This window comes from Triturus cristatus, chromosome 12, assembly GCF_964204655.1.
Source record: "Triturus cristatus chromosome 12, aTriCri1.1, whole genome shotgun sequence".
Lineage (NCBI taxonomy): Eukaryota > Metazoa > Chordata > Amphibia > Caudata > Salamandridae > Triturus > Triturus cristatus.
Window position 1 is genome coordinate 796,358,693 of NC_140595.1, and position 18,874 is coordinate 796,377,566.

At 45.1% G+C, this 18,874-nt stretch overlaps 1 protein-coding gene across 4 annotated transcripts in view; it reads left to right on the forward strand.

The window, feature by feature from the left end:
• The window catches only part of DLG4 (discs large MAGUK scaffold protein 4), an 863,469-nt gene that overhangs the window by 19,535 nt on the left and 825,060 nt on the right, over positions 1–18,874 (forward strand). For all 4 annotated transcript variants that reach the window (XR_014972361.1, XM_085639539.1, XM_085639540.1 and 1 more), the window contains exon 2: positions 15,113–15,183. Coding sequence is in view for 3 of the 4 variants with exons in the window: in XM_085639539.1 (XP_085495665.1) it covers positions 15,113–15,183 (71 nt within the window). In the remaining variant the exon portion in view is untranslated. The remainder of the gene's footprint in view (positions 1–15,112; positions 15,184–18,874) is intronic.

Below are 18,874 nucleotides of genomic sequence, written 5' to 3' on the forward strand. Positions count from 1 at the left end.
GAAAAGAAATTCCTTCAAAACTCGAGGTGCAGAGGGAAATGCGTCTTATCATCAAAAACGCTCTTCATAAACTTGAAATAGGCCTTCCCAATCCAAGATGGCCACTACGTGTCATGTGACGCACCACGTTCCGTAAGAAAACCTGTGACGCGCACACAGAGTTCTCCTGAATCACTCGCAGCTTGAGGAGCTGGTCACGGGCGTTGAACAATCAGCTGGTTGCTATGGACTGCCGTTGGACTTTAATCTTTTGAACGGTAAGGTCCAGCATAGCATATGTTCAACTGTAATAGCGATTGAAATTTATTAAATTAATCGCTCACCAGTACGATAGGTTGCTCTTTAAAGTTTCGGTGAACTCTTTGAATTGCGTCGTGTCAACTCTGCCTGTATTTTCTTGTTTCTTGTTAAAAAAAATAATATATCTCCGTAAGTAGTAGGTTCGTGAGAAATCCCGATCATCGCCAATTGTTGAATAGATGATTCGTAGATAATTTAGTGAGTCAAATTATCTTTATTCCAAAGGATACAGGCAGGTACAGCAGCACAACCGGTAAGCTGGCCGTCCCCTTATCTCTAGCATGTAACTGCTCTTGGCTTCACGTTCCATGTTCTATGGAACGCGAAGACACAGAGCGCACAGCAAAACATACTAAAATGCATAACATAACAACACGGTATGTATGTTGGTTAGTGTCACCTTGCGGTGCTGTAAGAGCTACCCTAGTCTTGTGGGTTGGTATATCGCCTTGTACATTGTACAGCGTGTGTTTACATGTCTGTGTTTGTGTGTTCATCGCTGGCACCTTGCAGTGTTATAAGGGGTTACTTTATGTGAGTTATTTGGTATCACCTTTCAGTTCTGTCCCTGGGACAATATGTGTTGGCTGCTGTCAATGCACAGTACTGTAGGGGTGTAGTGTATGTATAGGGGTTCATACCCCCTTACTGTACTGTAGGGGTATAATTTCTACACTGACCACAGGCACCTTACAGATCACCTCTGCAGCACTAACAACCTCCATCTGGAAACCACTTACTGCAAGAAAACCTCTTCTAAACTGGACCCTTTTCAGGCTTACCCCTAAGCCTTGGAAGGACCTCCTAATGGTCATCAGGACAGGACCCACCTCTAAAAACAGGCTGGAAAACCATTTATGCTGAAATTACAAGACTCCTCCTAATGGACTCCCTCCCTGACTCCTTTCTCTCCACCGTATAGCTACACGATCAACCACTTCCCTCTGCGACTGACCACCAAGATAACCAGGGCCGAACCCTTCACTTGTGTCAATCGAGCACCCTTACTCCATGAGATTGTCCCCATCGCGATCTGCCTCTATCCTACGATGGAATCCCTGTGCCATCCTTGTAGCCTATGCGTGAGCTAACTGTCTTGTACACGCAACATACATCTACCTCATGACCACTGGAGTTTGTACACCTTGACAACTGCACCTAAGCCATCCCTGCACCTAATGCCTTGCACAAATATTGTGAGCAACAAACCTTTCCTTTCCCCTTCTACATGACCGTGGTTTGATGTCCTATACCTGTATATTTGTTGTGCCTGTAACTCATGCCTTCTGTAATATCTTCTATGTGCATCTTTTACTCCCTATACTACCACTGTGTGCCTGATTGTCATCCTCTTACACTCTTTAGTAAAATGATCCAATATCCTACTCGAATTATATTGATTATGTGGAAACATCCAACAAATGTATACATGGAGTAGTAGAGGATGTTTACAGTATGTGTGTTGATTGGCGTCATATTACACTACAGCAGGGGGTACAGTATGTCTGGTGTTGCCACCTTATAGTAACGTAGCGGTACAGTATGCATGTTGGATGGTATTCCTTTACAGAGCAGTAGAGGATGTATACAGTACGTATGCTGCTTGGTGTCATCTTACAGAGCAGTAGAGGATGTATACAGTACGTATGCTGCTTGGTGTCATCTGACATAGCAGCAGAGGATGTATACAGTTCGCATGCTGCTTGGTGTCATCTTACAGAGCAGTAGAGGATGTAAACAGTACGTATGCTGCTTGGTGTCATCTTACAGGACAGTAGAGGGTGTATACAGTACGTATCTTGGTTGATGTCATCTTACATAGCAGTAGAAGATGTATACAGTACGTATGCTGCTTGGGGTCATCTTACAGAGCAGTAGAGGATGTATACAGTACGTATGCTGCTTGGTGTCATTTTACAGGACAGTAGAGGATGTATACAGTACGTATGCTGCTTGGTGTCCTTTTACAGGACAGTAGAGGATGTATACAGTACGTATGCTGCTGGGTGTCATCTTACAGAGCAGTAGAGGATGTATACAGTACGTATGCTGCTTGGTGTCATCTTACAGAGCAGTAGAGGATATATACAGTACGTATGCTGCTTGGTGTCATCTTACAGAGCAGTTGAGGATGTATACAGTACGTATGCTGCTTGGTGTCATCTTACAGAGCAGTTGAGGATGTATACAGTACGTATGCTGCTTGGTGTCATCTTACAGGACAGTAGAGGGTGTATACAGTACGTATGTTGGTTGGTGTCGTCTTACAGAGCAGTAGAGGATGTATACAGTATGTATGCTGCTTGGTGTCATCTTACAGAGCAGTAGAGGATGTATACAGTACGTATGCTGCTTGGTGTCATCTTACAGAGCTGTAGAGGATGTATACAGTACGTATGCTGCTTGGTGTCGTCTTTCAGAGCAGTAGAGGATGTATACAGTACGTTTGCTGCTTGGTGTCGTCTTACAAAGTAGTAGAGGATGTATACAGTATGTATGCTGCTTGGTGTCGTCTTACAAAGCAGTAGAGGATGTATACAGTACGTATGCTGCTTGGTGTCGTCTTACAAAGTAGTAGAGGATGTATACAGTACGTATGCTGCTTGGTGTCATCTTACAGAGTAGTAGAGGATGTATACAGTACGTATGCTGCTTGGTGTCATCTTACAGGACAGTAGAGGATATATACAGTATGTATGCTGCTTGGTGTCATCTTACAGAGCAGTTGAGGATGTATACAGTACGTATGCTGCTTGGTGTCATCTTACCGAGCAGTTGAGGATGTATACAGTACGTATGCTGCTTGGTGTCATCTTACAGGACAGTAGAGGGTTTATACAGTACGTATGTTGGTTGGTGTCGTCTTACAGAGCAGTAGAGGATGTATACAGTATGTATGCTGCTTGGTGTCATCTTACAGAGCAGTAGAGGATGTATACAGTATGTATGCTGCTTGGTGTCATCTTACAGAGCTGTAGAGGATGTATACAGTATGTATGCTGCTTGGTGTCATCTGACATAGCAGTAGAGGATATAAACACTACTTATGTTGGTTGGTGTCGTCATACAGAGCAGTTGAGGATGTATACAGTACGTATGCTGCTTGGTGTCATCTTACCGAGCAGTTGAGGATGTATACAGTACGTATGCTGCTTGGTGTCATCTTACAGGACAGTAGAGGATATATACAGCACGTATGCTGCTTGGTGTCGTCTTACAGAGCAGTAGAGGATGTATACAGTACGTATGCTGCTTGGTGTCATCTTACAGGACAGTAGAGGGTGTATACAGTACGTATGTTGGTTGGTGTCTTCTTACAGAGTAGTAGAGGATGTATACAGTACGTATGCTGCTTGGTGTCATCTTACAGGACAGTAGAGGGTGTATACAGTACGTATGCTGCTTGGGGTCATCTGACATAGCAGTAGAGGATGTATACAGTACGTATGCTGCTTGGGGTCATCTGACATAGCAGTAGAGGATGTATACAGTACGTATGCTGCTTGGTGTCATCTTACAGAGCAGTAGAGGATGTATACAGTACGTATGCTGCTTGGGGTCATCTGACATAGCAGTAGAGGATGTATACAGTACGTATGCTGCTTGGTGTCATCTTACAGGACAGTAGAGGGTGTATACAGTAAGTATGTTGGTTGATGTCATCTTACATAGCAGTAGAGGATGTATACAGTACGTATGCTGCTTGGTGTCATCTTACAGGACAGTAGAGGGTGTATACAGTACTTATGTTGGTTGGTGTCGTCTTACAGAGCAGTAGAGGATATATACAGTACGTATGCTGCTTGGTGTCATCTTACAGAGCAGTTGAGGATGTATACAGTACGTATGTTGGTTGGTGTCGTCTTACAGAGCAGTAGAGGATGTATACAGTATGTATGCTGCTTGGTGTCATCTTACAGAGCAGTAGAGGATGTATACAGTACGTATGCTGCTTGGTGTCATCTTACAGAGCTGTAGAGGATGTATACAGTACGTATGCTGCTTGGTGTCATCTTACAGGACAGTAGTGGCTGTATACAGCACGTATGCTGCTTGGTGTCGTCTTACAAAGTAGTAGAGGATGTATACAGTACGTATGCTGGTTGGTGTCATTTTACAGGCCAGCAGAGGATGTATACAGTACATACGCTGGTTTGTGTCATCTTACAGAGCAGTAGAGGATATAAACAGTACTTATGTTGGTTGGTGTGGTCTTACAGAACAGTAGAGGATGTATACAGCACGTATGCTGCTTGGTGTCGTCTTACAAAGCATTAGAGGATGTATACAGTACGTATGCTGCTTGGTGTCGTCTTACAAAGTAGTAGAGGATGTATACAGTACGTATGCTGCTTGGTGTCATCTTACAGGACAGTAGAGGATATATACAGTATGTATGCTGCTTGGTGTCATCTTACAGAGCAGTTGAGGATGTATACAGTACGTATGCTGCTTGGTGTCATCTTACCGAGCAGTTGAGGATGTATACAGTACGTATGCTGCTTGGTGTCATCTTACAGGACAGTAGAGGGTTTATACAGTACGTATGTTGGTTGGTGTCGTCTTACAGAGCAGTAGAGGATGTATACAGTATGTATGCTGCTTGGTGTCATCTTACAGAGCAGTAGAGGATGTATACAGTATGTATGCTGCTTGGTGTCATCTTACAGAGCTGTAGAGGATGTATACAGTATGTATGCTGCTTGGTGTCATCTGACATAGCAGTAGAGGATATAAACACTACTTATGTTGGTTGGTGTCGTCATACAGAGCAGTTGAGGATGTATACAGTACGTATGCTGCTTGGTGTCATCTTACCGAGCAGTTGAGGATGTATACAGTACGTATGCTGCTTGGTGTCATCTTACAGGACAGTAGAGGATATATACAGCACGTATGCTGCTTGGTGTCGTCTTACAGAGCAGTAGAGGATGTATACAGTACGTATGCTGCTTGGTGTCATCTTACAGGACAGTAGAGGGTGTATACAGTACGTATGTTGGTTGGTGTCTTCTTACAGAGTAGTAGAGGATGTATACAGTACGTATGCTGCTTGGTGTCATCTTACAGGACAGTAGAGGGTGTATACAGTACGTATGCTGCTTGGGGTCATCTGACATAGCAGTAGAGGATGTATACAGTACGTATGCTGCTTGGGGTCATCTGACATAGCAGTAGAGGATGTATACAGTACGTATGCTGCTTGGTGTCATCTTACAGAGCAGTAGAGGATGTATACAGTACGTATGCTGCTTGGGGTCATCTGACATAGCAGTAGAGGATGTATACAGTACGTATGCTGCTTGGTGTCATCTTACAGGACAGTAGAGGGTGTATACAGTAAGTATGTTGGTTGATGTCATCTTACATAGCAGTAGAGGATGTATACAGTACGTATGCTGCTTGGTGTCATCTTACAGGACAGTAGAGGGTGTATACAATACTTATGTTGGTTGGTGTCGTCTTACAGAGCAGTAGAGGATATATACAGTACGTATGCTGCTTGGTGTCATCTTACAGAGCAGTTGAGGATGTATACAGTACGTATGTTGGTTGGTGTCGTCTTACAGAGCAGTAGAGGATGTATACAGTATGTATGCTGCTTGGTGTCATCTTACAGAGCAGTAGAGGATGTATACAGTACGTATGCTGCTTGGTGTCATCTTACAGAGCTGTAGAGGATGTATACAGTACGTATGCTGCTTGGTGTCATCTTACAGGACAGTAGTGGCTGTATACAGCACGTATGCTGCTTGGTGTCGTCTTACAAAGTAGTAGAGGATGTATACAGTACGTATGCTGGTTGGTGTCATTTTACAGGCCAGCAGAGGATGTATACAGTACATACGCTGGTTTGTGTCATCTTACAGAGCAGTAGAGGATATAAACAGTACTTATGTTGGTTGGTGTTGTCTTACAGAACAGTAGAGGATGTATACAGCACGTATGCTGCTTGGTGTCGTCTTACAAAGCATTAGAGGATGTATACAGTACGTATGCTGGTTGGTGTCATCTTACAGACCAGCAAAGGATGTATACAGTACATACACTGGTTTGTGTCATCTTACAGAGCAGTAGAGGATGTATACAGTACGTATGCTGCTTGGTGTCATCTTACAGGACAGTAGAGGGTGTATACAGTACGTATGTTGGTTGATGTCATCTTACAGAGCAGTAGAGGATGTATACAGTTCATATGCTGCTTGGTGTCATCTGACATAGCAGTAGAGGATGTATACAGTATGTATGCTGCTTGGTGTCATTTTACAGGACAGTAGAGGATGTATACAGTACTTATGTTGGTTGATGTCATCTTACAGAGCAGTAGAGGATGTATACAGTACGTATGCTGCTTGGTGTCATCTTACAGGACAGTAGAGGGTTTATACAGTACGTATGTTGGTTGGTGTCGTCTTACAGAGCAGTAGAGGATGTATACAGTACGTATGCTGCTTGGTGTCATCTGACATAGCAGTAGAGGATATAAACACTACTTATGTTGGTTGGTGTCGTCTTACAGAGCAGTAGAGGATGTATACAGCACGTATGCTGCTTGGTGTCGTCTTACAAAGTAGTAGAGGATGTATACAGTACGTATGCTGTTTGGTGTCATTTTGCAGACCAGCAGAGGATGTATACAGTACATACGCTGGTTTGTGTCATCTTACAGAGCAGTAGAGGATATAAACAGTACTTATGTTGGTTGGTGTCGTCTTACAGATTAGTTGAGAATGTATACAGTACGTATGTTGGTTGGTGTTCCTTTACAGTACAGCAGAGGAAATGTACAGTGCGTATGTTAGTTGGTGTGCACTTACACAGTACAGCAGAGGAAAAATACAGTATGTGTGTTGGTGTCACCTTACTGTACTGTATACATGTCAGCTAGTGTCACCTTACATTGCTTATGGAGGTGCAATACATATGTTGATGGGTGTCACCTGAGAGTGCTGTAGCACGCTAGGCAACGAGGTGGTGTAAACTCTGGCACGCTAGGCAACGAGGTGCTGTAAAGTTAGTTAGTGTTTTTAACCTAGCGCTTTTAACCTAGGATCTTTTACTCTGGCGATACTATTATTATTTTGATTAGCACTTCACTTTCATTTACCTGAGGGCTAGAAGGGACTCCGGCGGTGGCAGGTGGAGTCTCATCTGCCGCCAGTTCTTCGTCAGTCTTTCTGGTGTTTTTTTTTTTTTCCTCCCCGGTCCACCGCAGCACTGTGCTGTTTGAGTGGAGGGAGTAGCTGTTAGTGCCACTGATCCGGTTTCCACGGCCAAAGGAAGGGTGGCGGTCTAGTTGTTTCTCTCACCGTGCCCTTCTGGTATAAAATTAAAAAATGATGCAGACGCGCAGCAGATGCGCCGGCGGCACGCCAAAGGCAAGCCCGTCTGCGTCCGTCCGCTCTTGGGCCGTGCCTAGTGCCGGTCCCCCTGGCAGTTTCTCGATCCAATCCCATAGGGCGTATAAATATTCTAAAGACTTACTCTTAGAACTCAACTCAGGCAGGACTTGTAATGGCCCTGCCTTATCACCTGAGGACTGCGATAAGTCTGACTTGTCATGAATGTAACATGAGTCTTCTTAACTGGAAAGTTAATACTCTCTACACCTGATGGAAAGGTTGTTACTGATACCAATCGGGTTCAGTGCACCCTTATAAATGCACCTTCTTTGACAAAGCATGCTCTGGAGTCCACAGACTTTTTAGAAGCTCAGTGCTTAGACATAGCATTTATTACAGAATCCTAGTCTGACCCAGCGGCTGGACCGGACCTGGCCGTAGCAGGTATCCTTAATTACAGACTAGACAGGATAGGAAAAAAAGGGGGAGGTATTCTTATAATATACCGCCAGTCCCTTACAGGCTCCTTCACTGAACCTGCTAGCCCAAATGATGTAGAGGAGCTAGCCTTTAAACTTCAGCTGTCAAAACATTATTCCTTTAATGGAATACTTTTGCACTGGCCCCCAGGGACCTGTTCTGGTTTCTTTTCCACTTTCTCTCAGTTTTTAGATTTAAAAACCGATTCACTAGATTTCACGATTCTAGGTGATTTTAATAAGCATTTAGAAAATTCAGAGAACACGGACGTGGCATGTCTCACTGACATGTTGCTTAATCTCGGGTTAGGACAACGGGTAAATGAACCAACGCATCAGGCAGGCCACCTACGTGATGGAATCTTTTCTGACCGCCCGCACTTATCCACATCAACAGTCCTACCCTTGCTATGGTCTGATCATCAAGCAGTTCTATTTAATATTAATGTAGCCCACTCGAAGACACCTCAGAATAAAATTGATCCAGTAAGGCTCTCTCGTAATTGGCACCTGATAAAGGCGATACAATTAAATGCTATCCTATCAGAAACACTGCCTTCCCGGCGACTCATGTGGTGTCTATGTACACCGACGATACCTTGGTGTATCTTCATTGGCCGAGGGAGGCGGTTCCGGCACTCCTCGAGGAGCTGGCTGGTTTCGGAGAGATATCGGGGCTTTGTCTGAACCTGGGAAAGTCTAGGCTCTTCCCCATGGGCAGCCTGCAAAATGTAGAGGCGGGACGGGTGATCTACCTCATGTGGGGACAGCCTGGACTACAGATAACGGTGCGCTGCCTGGGGGTCCAACTGGCACACACGTCTATGGTCTATTTGGAGCGGAATATGGGCAGATGTGTGGAGGGACTCCGTGCGTCGGTTGGGTTCTGATAAGACTAACCCGTGACCCTGATGGGAAGGGTGGCCCTGATAAAAATGGTGGTCTTACCGCGCTGCCTCTGTTACACAAAATTCCCTTTACCGCATTCCATGGGAATATTTCTGCCAGCTAGATCGCCGAATGAGTTTGTTACTCTGGGGGACCAAACCAAAAAAAAGTGTAACTGGACACATTACAGAGGACGTGGGAACGACGAGGTCTCGAGGTCCCTCGCTTAAATTTTTACTACATGGGGACACAGCTGCAACATGCGGTGCAGTGGCTTGACGAGAATGACAATTGGAAGAAGAGACTGCTGCTTGGCACTCATTGGGAGGTGGCGCTTCCCGACCTTCTTATGATGGGCTCACGGGTGCCTGAACGATTTCCATATATTATACGACACGTGGCCTCAGTATGGGGATCTGCAATCCGAAATGTGGTGCGGCATGCACCCTATGCCCCTGAGGTCCTGCTTTGGGCCGTGACACCGTTCAAGCTAATCAGTCGCACTATGTCCGTTACTAGATGGATGGAGGGAGGGTGCCGCTCAATGGGAGACTTATACTCGGGACAGCGATTTCTTGCTACAGAAGATGCAGAGACAACATTCGAGTTAGGTAGGGGTCAATACCTTCAATACGCTAAGATCTCGGCGGTGGCACGAGAACTATGGCAGGTATTTCCGGAGGAGCCGCCTATTGTAGCCACCCTTCAGGCCCTAGTGACTCTGTCCGGGGGTCGTAGGCTGGTGTCTCACATCTATAGGGCATTACGGGAGGATTTGGACTCACGCCCACTTCCGGTCCAGGCCAAATCGGATACAGCACTAGAAGAACCTCCAAGGGAATCTGACTGGAAGAGAATACATGAAGGGGTTAAGCAGATTAGCACCAATACTAGATTCCGATGAACCCAGTTTAACCTTATTCATCAAACCTACCTGACTCCATGGCTGCTCCATAAGATATATCCGAATCGCTCCGCACGTTACCCTAAGTGTGGCTCCGATGAGGCACAATTCTTACATATGATATGGATTTGTACGAAGATGAGATCATTCTGGGGGTCAATACTGGAGCATTTACGACTAGTAACGGGGTGGACGCTTCCTCATTCTGTCAGAGAAATAATCTTGGATCTCCTTCCCCGCCCCAAGGGCAGAAAACTCAGGCGTAGATTCATCCAGCTAGGATTAGTGCTCGGCAAATGGCGGATTGCAATCAGCTGGATGGGGTCCAGACCCCCCACAGTGGAATGCTGGTCCAGAGACTTGAGGGAATGGGCGACAGCGGAACTGATTCGAATGAAATGAGTCCGCAGGGACGATAAATTGGACGATGACGCGCGGGAATGGCACCTAATGATTTCAGAGGTCCCAGTGAGGGAAGCCCCCAACAGTCGAGGGGTACCTCGCCTGATACCGACAGGTCAGAGGAGGGAGGTGATGGGGTAGGCAGCCCTGGCCCTTACACAGTGCAAATTACCTGATCAAGCAGTCCTAGATTACTCACACTTGGCGGGAACAGAACAAACCTTATGTCCGTGACCCGGGGGGTGGGAAGGGAAGTTTAGTTAGAATTTTATCTCTTAGTTTTGTTTCTTTAGTGCACTATTTACACAAAGTCAAATGCAGTACTGGGTGTACTAACGCTGATTTTAAGTGTTATTGCATTCCTCTCTGATAGGACTGTCTTGGCCTTAATGATTCTTTTCCTGGAATTATTTGTAAATGATCAGATTGCCATTTAGGTTGTACTGTGACTTCGGACGATACCACTGGACTGTGATTCTGTTGTATGTGCACTGTTTTTGAGATCCTGTATAATCAAAACCACAATAAAATCTTTATATATAAAAAAACAAATCCTATCAGAAAGACAGCCTTGCATAAACTCTGATCCACACAAAGCAGCTAATCTATATCAGGGTTGGCTGGAGAACTCCGCAGAAAAAATTGCACTGATCAAACCCCTTGGAGAAAACCGGGACACCTCTGAACCTTGGTTCACAGAAAGCCTAAGACTGCTTAAACAAGCCTGTCGTAGGCAGGAAAGGAAATGGAGGCGTCATTATGAGCACTCAGAAAAAAATAGTTATAAGCTTATCTTAACCTCATACAAAAATTTGATTTTTAAAGAAAAATCCAAATACTTTACTCAGAAGATAGAAGCAGCCAAAAATTCTACAAAAGAACTTTTTGCAACTGTTAAACAGCTATCTAAACCTCCTGAAAAGGGGTTTCAGGGAATGGATCAAATCTTTTGCAATTCACTGGCCTCCTTTTTTCAAGATAAGGTCAAGTCGGTTTTTAGTATTTTCTCCTCTAATCCTTTGGATGATCATAACAACTGCCAAATTAAAACTATTGAATGTTAGTGACTCCCAAGCTATTAATAATGAACGTAAGGTCCATTCAGCCTCTTTTACTGAACTTTCCCAGGACCAAACTAAAACCATCCTCCTGCAAACTAAATCAGGCTCTCGGCTTGATCCATGCCCACCGAAAACCATTCATTTAGTACCTGACACTATTTCAGACCATGTTTAATCTTATGATTAGGTCAGGAAAATTCCCTAGTGTCCGGAAGATAGCCTATATTCTCTCTTTAATCAAAAAAGCTAACCTAAATCCTTGGAACTACCGTCCCATTTCCAGATTGCCCCTTCCGGCGAAAATTATTGAAAAAGCACTTAACTCTCAGTTGACAGCTTTCATCGAGGACCAGAGCCACTTGGACCATTGCCAATTTGGATTTAGGAAACATCACAGCACAGAATTGGCTTTGATAAGCGCCTCGGAGCAGATTAGATGGATACTGGATGTAGGGGGCAGTGCAGTGCTGGTCCTACTGGACCTCTCGGCTGCATTTGACACCAGAAACCTCTAAATCCTGCTGTATAGACTGGAGAATATTGGTGTAAAAGATAAAGCCCTTGCTTTAGTCAAATTATTTCTGTCAGACAGAATCCAACTTGTTGCAGCTGATAATTTTAAATCCCCATCCTTCTCTCTCCCTTGCGGCGTCCCTCAGGGTTCATCTCAGTCCAACCCTTTTTAACATCTACGTGGCCCCTTCGGCCAAACTCATAAGATCATTTGGGTATTCGACAGTTGCCTTTGCAGATGACACACAAGTAGTGATCTCTGTATCATCTGATATCTCAGAGACTGCAAAACGCTTTTATAACTGTATGCAAGAGATTGGAAAATGTATGGCCCTAAACTTCTTAAAGATGAATTCAGGCAAGACTGAGGTGCTGCTCTTTGGGAGGGATACTCCCTTGTGGTCCCAAGGCTGGTGGCCACCGGAACGCTGACAACTTCAGCCGCCAGTCACGAAGGCAAAAAATATTGAAGTTATCTTTGATAACCAGCTAACCTTCGAAGGGCAAGTGAATACAATCACGTCTACCTCGTTCTTTACGATGAAACTCTTACAGAAGATCTTTCCTTTCATGCCGAAGGACATGCAAAAAAAAGTAATCTTTGCTTTGATACTTTCAGAGATTGACTATGCAAATGCCCTTCCGCTTCTCCATTGGTTACCTATTGAGAAGCGTCTACAGTTCAAGGCCCTGTGCATTGCCTTCAGGGCTCTTCATGGGGAAGGCCCACAAGTTTTTAAGCATTGGTTTCAATGGTATTTTCCGCCACGATCCCTTTGGTCAGAAACAGCATGCAACATCATTGTTCCCAGAGTAAAAAGAGTAAAATGGGGTGGGAGAAGTTTTATTGGCGGCACCTCCTGTCTCTGGAACAGCCTCCCTTTATTCCTGGAAAAGGAATCCGGCCTTCTCTGCTTTAGGAAAAAATAAAAAACCTGGCCTTTCAATCTTTAGGAGTCTCCAACCTTCGGACAGCCTCATCACCTGGTACTGCCCAGTTTGCAAGCTTGCGCCCCTAGACACCACAGGGTAGTAGTGTGCGTTTATTATAAATTTTCATTTCAAGAGGCGATCGTATCTGTTTTTGTTAGAGTTACCTCCATCTACATGATGTACAGGATGTGTGTGTGGGTCTTCAGCAGCGTCTTGGTGGTACGGATGTTGTGTGGGGTGGTGTCCCATGTTTCTGATGCTGTCGTTTCCCAATATCTTTCAGAGTTGTTGTCACCTTTCCTGTGCTCTGCCAACAAAGTACAAAGTTTGCAAGTGGGCCCCAAATTGAAGGTGGATGCTCAGGTCACTGTGACTGCCCTTGTGTTCTCTTCTTCCTTCCATATGTCGACGTTTAGACCCATCCGGCCTTTTCTAGTTCTGTAGAGGGAAGCTGCTATCAATGCTCAGGTTAGCTCTCGCCTAGACTAGTGCATCGCCTTGTATCCGGACATGAACATAATCTTGACACATCAACTCTATTCCTCACCAGATCAATCTGCCAAGCTGGCCACTCCAGCATCCCATTTCACCAAAGCGAAGGATTGTCTTTGGAGTTGTGGCAGGTGGCCTGCTGCCTGCTAGGCAGGCCGAGGTCACGCTCTCCTCCGCCCTGGAGGATTGCCCATTGTATTTAGAAATCTCCCCCTGCCTTCTGGAGTTCTCTGTGCCCCCAGGGAAGCCGTCACCCCAGTGGCTCCTCTGAAGGCATTCTAAGTTTCAGCCAACTTACCATGTTTCATGTGACCACCCAGCTTACTTTCTTGTATTTCAGAAACAAACACCCAATGTGGGAGTTTGTACTTGAAAAAAAAACGATTGACCCTGAACTCGGACAGTTTGCAAGTATTCCTGACTTCACATTACACCCTAAGTGGCAGGGGTATGCCCAGACCTGGGTTCCCTGCTCAATGTGCCAATGAAGCCAAGCTGTACTCAACTAATGTGCACTAATCGGGGCAAAACTGGCATTGGGTTGCTTGTGTTCAGGAAGGACCTGGGCTGGCAGTTCGGGCTGGACTCTTCCCATTGGAGTAGGGTCAAGAGTGATTTGCATAAGGATGGGTCCAAAGTGAGGTGGCATGGGGAGCAAAAGAATGATTGGTTGGAGTGCTACCCGAGCCATTGCCAGTGGTTAGACAAATTGCAAGCATCGTCCCATCACCTTTTGTGGGATTGACTCGGATAGTTTTCACCCGGGGTGTGAGGGGGTCGTTTTAATTGTTTTCTGTTCAGTATCACCAGGCTTTTCCTTGTGGTTCTGAAAAGGAAAAATAGTATATCAGAACATCTTTTGTATATAGGGGCAAGTCCAAGGTACTTGGACTGACATCCTGATAAACACCAGGCCGCTGGTCTATGGTTTCAGCCATTGGAGCTAGCCGGAAATCTGCTGGCAGAAATATGATGGTTCACCCAACTCTAAATGGAGTGGGTGGACCGTCGGTTTTTGCGGACAGGGTGCTCCACCACATTTGTGGCAAAGTACCTTTTCTGCCAAATGTAACCTAACCCCCTAAGTCTATATAAAGACATATTCGCTGGCTCCCTATCCACTCTAAAATAAAATCCAAAATTGTCTGCATTGTGAATGTGCCTTTACGGTTCTGTACCATCGCTCCTCACATTACGGATTTCCAGATATGAGCCTAATTGATCTTTATGTTGCTCTCAACTTCACCTCCTTAAGGCTCCTTTTTTTTCTAAATCTTCTTGGCCGCTTTTTCTTCGTCCTCGCCCCTAAACTGTAGAGTGATCAACTATTTGAACTCAAATTGATTTCTTCCCACATCTATGTCAGAGAAAGACTTCAGACCTGGCTATTTTCCAAATAAATTGCCCTGCTGACTCTTTCTTAGTGTCAAGAGACCTTCAGGTGTGAAGAAGCTCTACGCAACTCATCAATAAGAGTATGGCTGTGTGATGGTGTCACCTTATTTATGCTAAGTTGGTAGTAGCACACGGTTCTGTAGGGATGCAGTATGGTTGTGGGTTGGTGTCACCTTTTTTAGGTTCATTTGGTGGCACTTTATAGAGCTGTAGGGATGCAGAATGGTTGCACGTTTGTGTTGCCTTTATGTTCAGTTGGTCGTAACTTACAGCTACCAACTCTGTAGGGATCCAGTATGGTTGTAGGTTGGTGGCACCTGTAGCTTATTGTGCACATTTGTAGGTGAATCCCACTATATCATCCTCACCCTCTTCTCTTCTCTTCCTTATCTGGCTGTCTAGATATCCAGGAGTTTTACGAGGTGACGGTCACCGAGAACCAGCACACCGCCCCAAGGAGGCGCCATGCTAAGGTACGGAGTAGCTGATAGACATCGGGTGTAGGATGTGGGGCATAGTGGATAATTTATATAGACATTGTATCTCACTAGATAAATCTTCATTGCAACCTCGCTCCCAGGCCGCAGGGGATTTGCTGTCTCATTGGAAGCTGATATCTCAGACTTTGGGATTGACACACTCATTGGATGCACTGTCGCTCACTAGAGAGGTGATTTATATCAGACTCACTGATGGCAGGTACGTCTTGCTCACTAGAGATGTAGTCTCTCAGACATTAGGTCAGATTCAACCATTGGAGGCCCTTCCCACTCACTAATTAGCCATCCATTAGGCTTCAGGATACACATATAATCACATGTGGGCCATCTTGTCACTGGAAGGTAACCTCTAAGTCTCGGGAAAAGACTTGCTTATTAAAGGTTTCCTCACTCACTAGGTGAGTAGGTTAGAGATTTTCCCACACACTAGATAAGTATGTTAGAGGTTTCCTCACTCACTAGATGAGTAGGTTGGAGGTTTCCTCACTCACTAGATGAGTAGGTTAGAGGTTTTCTCACTCACTAGATGAGTAGGTTAGAGGTTTCCTCACTCACTAGATGCGTATGTTAGAGGTTTTCCCACTCACTAGATGAGTAGGTTAGAGGTTTCCTCACTCACTGGATGAGTATGCTAGAGGTTTTAACACACATTAGATGAGTAGGTTAGAGGTTTCCTCACTCACTGGAGGAGTATGCTGGAGGTTTTCCCACTCACTAGATGAGTAGGTTAGAAGTTTCCTGGCTCACTAGAAAAGTAGGTTAGATGGTTCCTCACTCACTAAATGAGTAGGTTAGAGGTTTCCTTTCTCACTAGATGAGTAGGTTAGAGGTTTCTTTTCTCACTAGGTGAGTAGGTTAGAGGTTTCCCCACTCACTAGATGAGTAGGTTAGATGTTTCCTCACCCACTAGATAAGTAGGTTAGAGGTTTCCTCACTCACTGGATGAGTATGCTAGAGGTTTTCCCACTCACTAGATGAGTAGGTTAGAGGTTTCCTCACTCACTAGATAAGTAGGTTAGAGGTTTGCTCACTCACTGGATGAGTATGCTGGATGTTTTCTCACTCACTAGATGAGTAGGTTAGACGTTTCCTCACTCTCTAGAAGAGTAGGTTAGAGGTTTCCTTTCTCACTAGTCGAGTAGGTTAGAGGGTTCCTCACTCACTAAATGAGTAGGTTAGAGGTTTCCTTTCTCACCAGATGAGTAGGTTAGAAGTTTCCACCCTCACTAGATGAGTGGTCTGGAGGTTTCCTCATTCACTAGATGAGTAGGCGTGAAGGCTTTGGAAAAGGCTCAATCACGGAGGGCCTTTATTATCACTCGAAGGCGGTCTCTCAGGATAGATGACTGAATCACTTACTCAATTGCCATCTCGCTTACTGGAGGTGATCTCCCAGCCATAGGATAGGCTCACTCGCTGGTGCACACTCTCTCACTAGAGGGTCAGTCACTCTAATTTTAGTATGAATTTTTGCTTGGGGAGAATTGGACGAAAATGGCCATGCTTTCTCTGCAGAATATTGGAATGAAGGGCCCTTTCCATGTTGGTCGGATGCCACCATTGGTGAGGTACCTACGAAAGTTTGTGCCTACACACTCCAACACATATATCTGTGGCCTCCCTTGTCCACAAAGCAATTCAGTAAATACATTGATTGCTTAAGCTCAGTAGTGGCATCCTCCACAGTTGGAATGGGCAAAATGCAACAGCCGATGTGATTGGTCACATGTTGGCCAAATAAATTATCAGAAACAGCCAGGAGTTTCAGACATTGTGATGATGGCAGGGAGTCCTTTCAAGGAGGCTAAAACCACTTCTGCCCTCCTAGACTGATCTTGACGTTCATGTACACTGCTGAGGTGCTTCCTGGGTGCTCTGTCTAGGCAGGGAGCAATGGATTCCATCAGGGATTAAATCTGGTTTACATTCTTTTGGTTTTTGTGCCACTGGTCACAGTGCTTTTACCCAACCCTCTTTATGGCGTGATGCTGCCACTAGCGTAAGGTTAGTTTTGCAGTTAGTGTTTCAGGCCTACTCTCTGCAGGCAGTCTTTTTGGTTTAGGGAAGTTGTGCTTGTTTGAGCGCGGTCTTTCAGGATATTTCACGGTCTCACTCACTTTTAGTTGGGTGTAGGAAGGTCTCATTCACTGCAGAGTTGTCTCATCTAGGCCAGAGAGAGATTGGTCCCCAGAGTTGCCTCCTTCGAAAGAACCGTCTCGTCTGATGGAAGAGTCGTTGCTCCTTGAAGGGCTTCACGACTGTCTGGATGGAGGTCTCACTTGGTGTGGGTTGCTCTCCTCCATGGGTGAATAGTTTCACACCCACCTAAGTTGTCTTCCACTCTAGTGATTTTTTTTAGTTCTGTTTTCCTCCATTAAATGCAAATACTTTCAGTGTGAATTCTTCATTGTTTGTGAAAAGTTATTGCTATGTACATAAGACATTCAGGTGGGGTTTGAGGTCCAAGACATTGTTTCTACATTTCAAGATGGAAGCTGCATAAGCTCGAGATCCTACGGGTGTCAACCTCTACTTGAAGGACCTCTGCGGCACCCAACCCAAGAGTTGCCGCCACTTCACACTGTGTCCTTTAGGCAAGAAGATCCTAGGTTTGGGCATTTTGTTACAGGTCATGGTTGTCAGATGTTTCGGTCCAGCTGGTTCAGTGGCTGCAACCAAGGACTACAATCCCCAGAACAACTGAAGTTCTCCAATGAAAGTCAGAGGCTGCTGTGCTGATGACATGGAGTGAGGTGGTACCCCACCCCGTCTCCAGCTGGGCGGTCTGATCTTTAAGGTCAGGTCTGCATTCCTTAATTCACAGGATGATGGCTTATAGAAGAGCTTCCCTGCTGCACATAGTGACTGAAAGGGGGGATCCTGGTACCCCCTGGGCCTTTTCCTGCCAAAACAATACCAGCTCTGGCAGGTCCAAGAGATACAAACAACACAACCTAGACAACACTTACGTAGACTGGGAGGACCCGTATGATCACAAAAACATAGTCCAACACTCAGGGAGAAACGGGCAACAATATGTAGGAGCAGAGGACCGAGCCTGAGGGGGAGAGCATTTAATTCAAAACCTACAGGGAGGGCCACTGGAATTATGTGGCAAGAGAGGGCCAAATTACGCTGTAGGGTTGAGTAAATTATGCAGCAAGAAAAGGCAAATTGTGCGGCATAATGTGGCACATTTCCTAATAGTGTTACTTCATTGTATTTACATTTTAAATCTTGGTAACTCTGTGTGGGCTTTGGTTGTGCCTGATTAGTACTAACAACACCCAAATATAGCAATAAGAGAGAGAAAGGTGACCATTCCAGTTATGCAAAGGGCCTCCCACTGCGGGCAACACAAATCTACCATATGCTAAAGGAACTGACAGAAAGAGCGGCCTCTTCTAATCATAAACTTTGTTTTCCATCTTTTTGGAGGCCTGCTGTTGTTACCTGAATGGTTTATGTGTGGTGTAATGTGAGTCAAGTTTCTAGTGAATGTCTGACCTATCCGTTGAAACTATGACGGAAAGATAATGGGAGTTGATGCTGAACTCCCCCATGCTGGCTCCCTCCATTCTGAATATACACCTGTTACTTACCTGATGGGCTTGAACTCTGCTCGGTCGAGGGTGTTCTTCAAACTGCCTGCATCTCTGTGCTC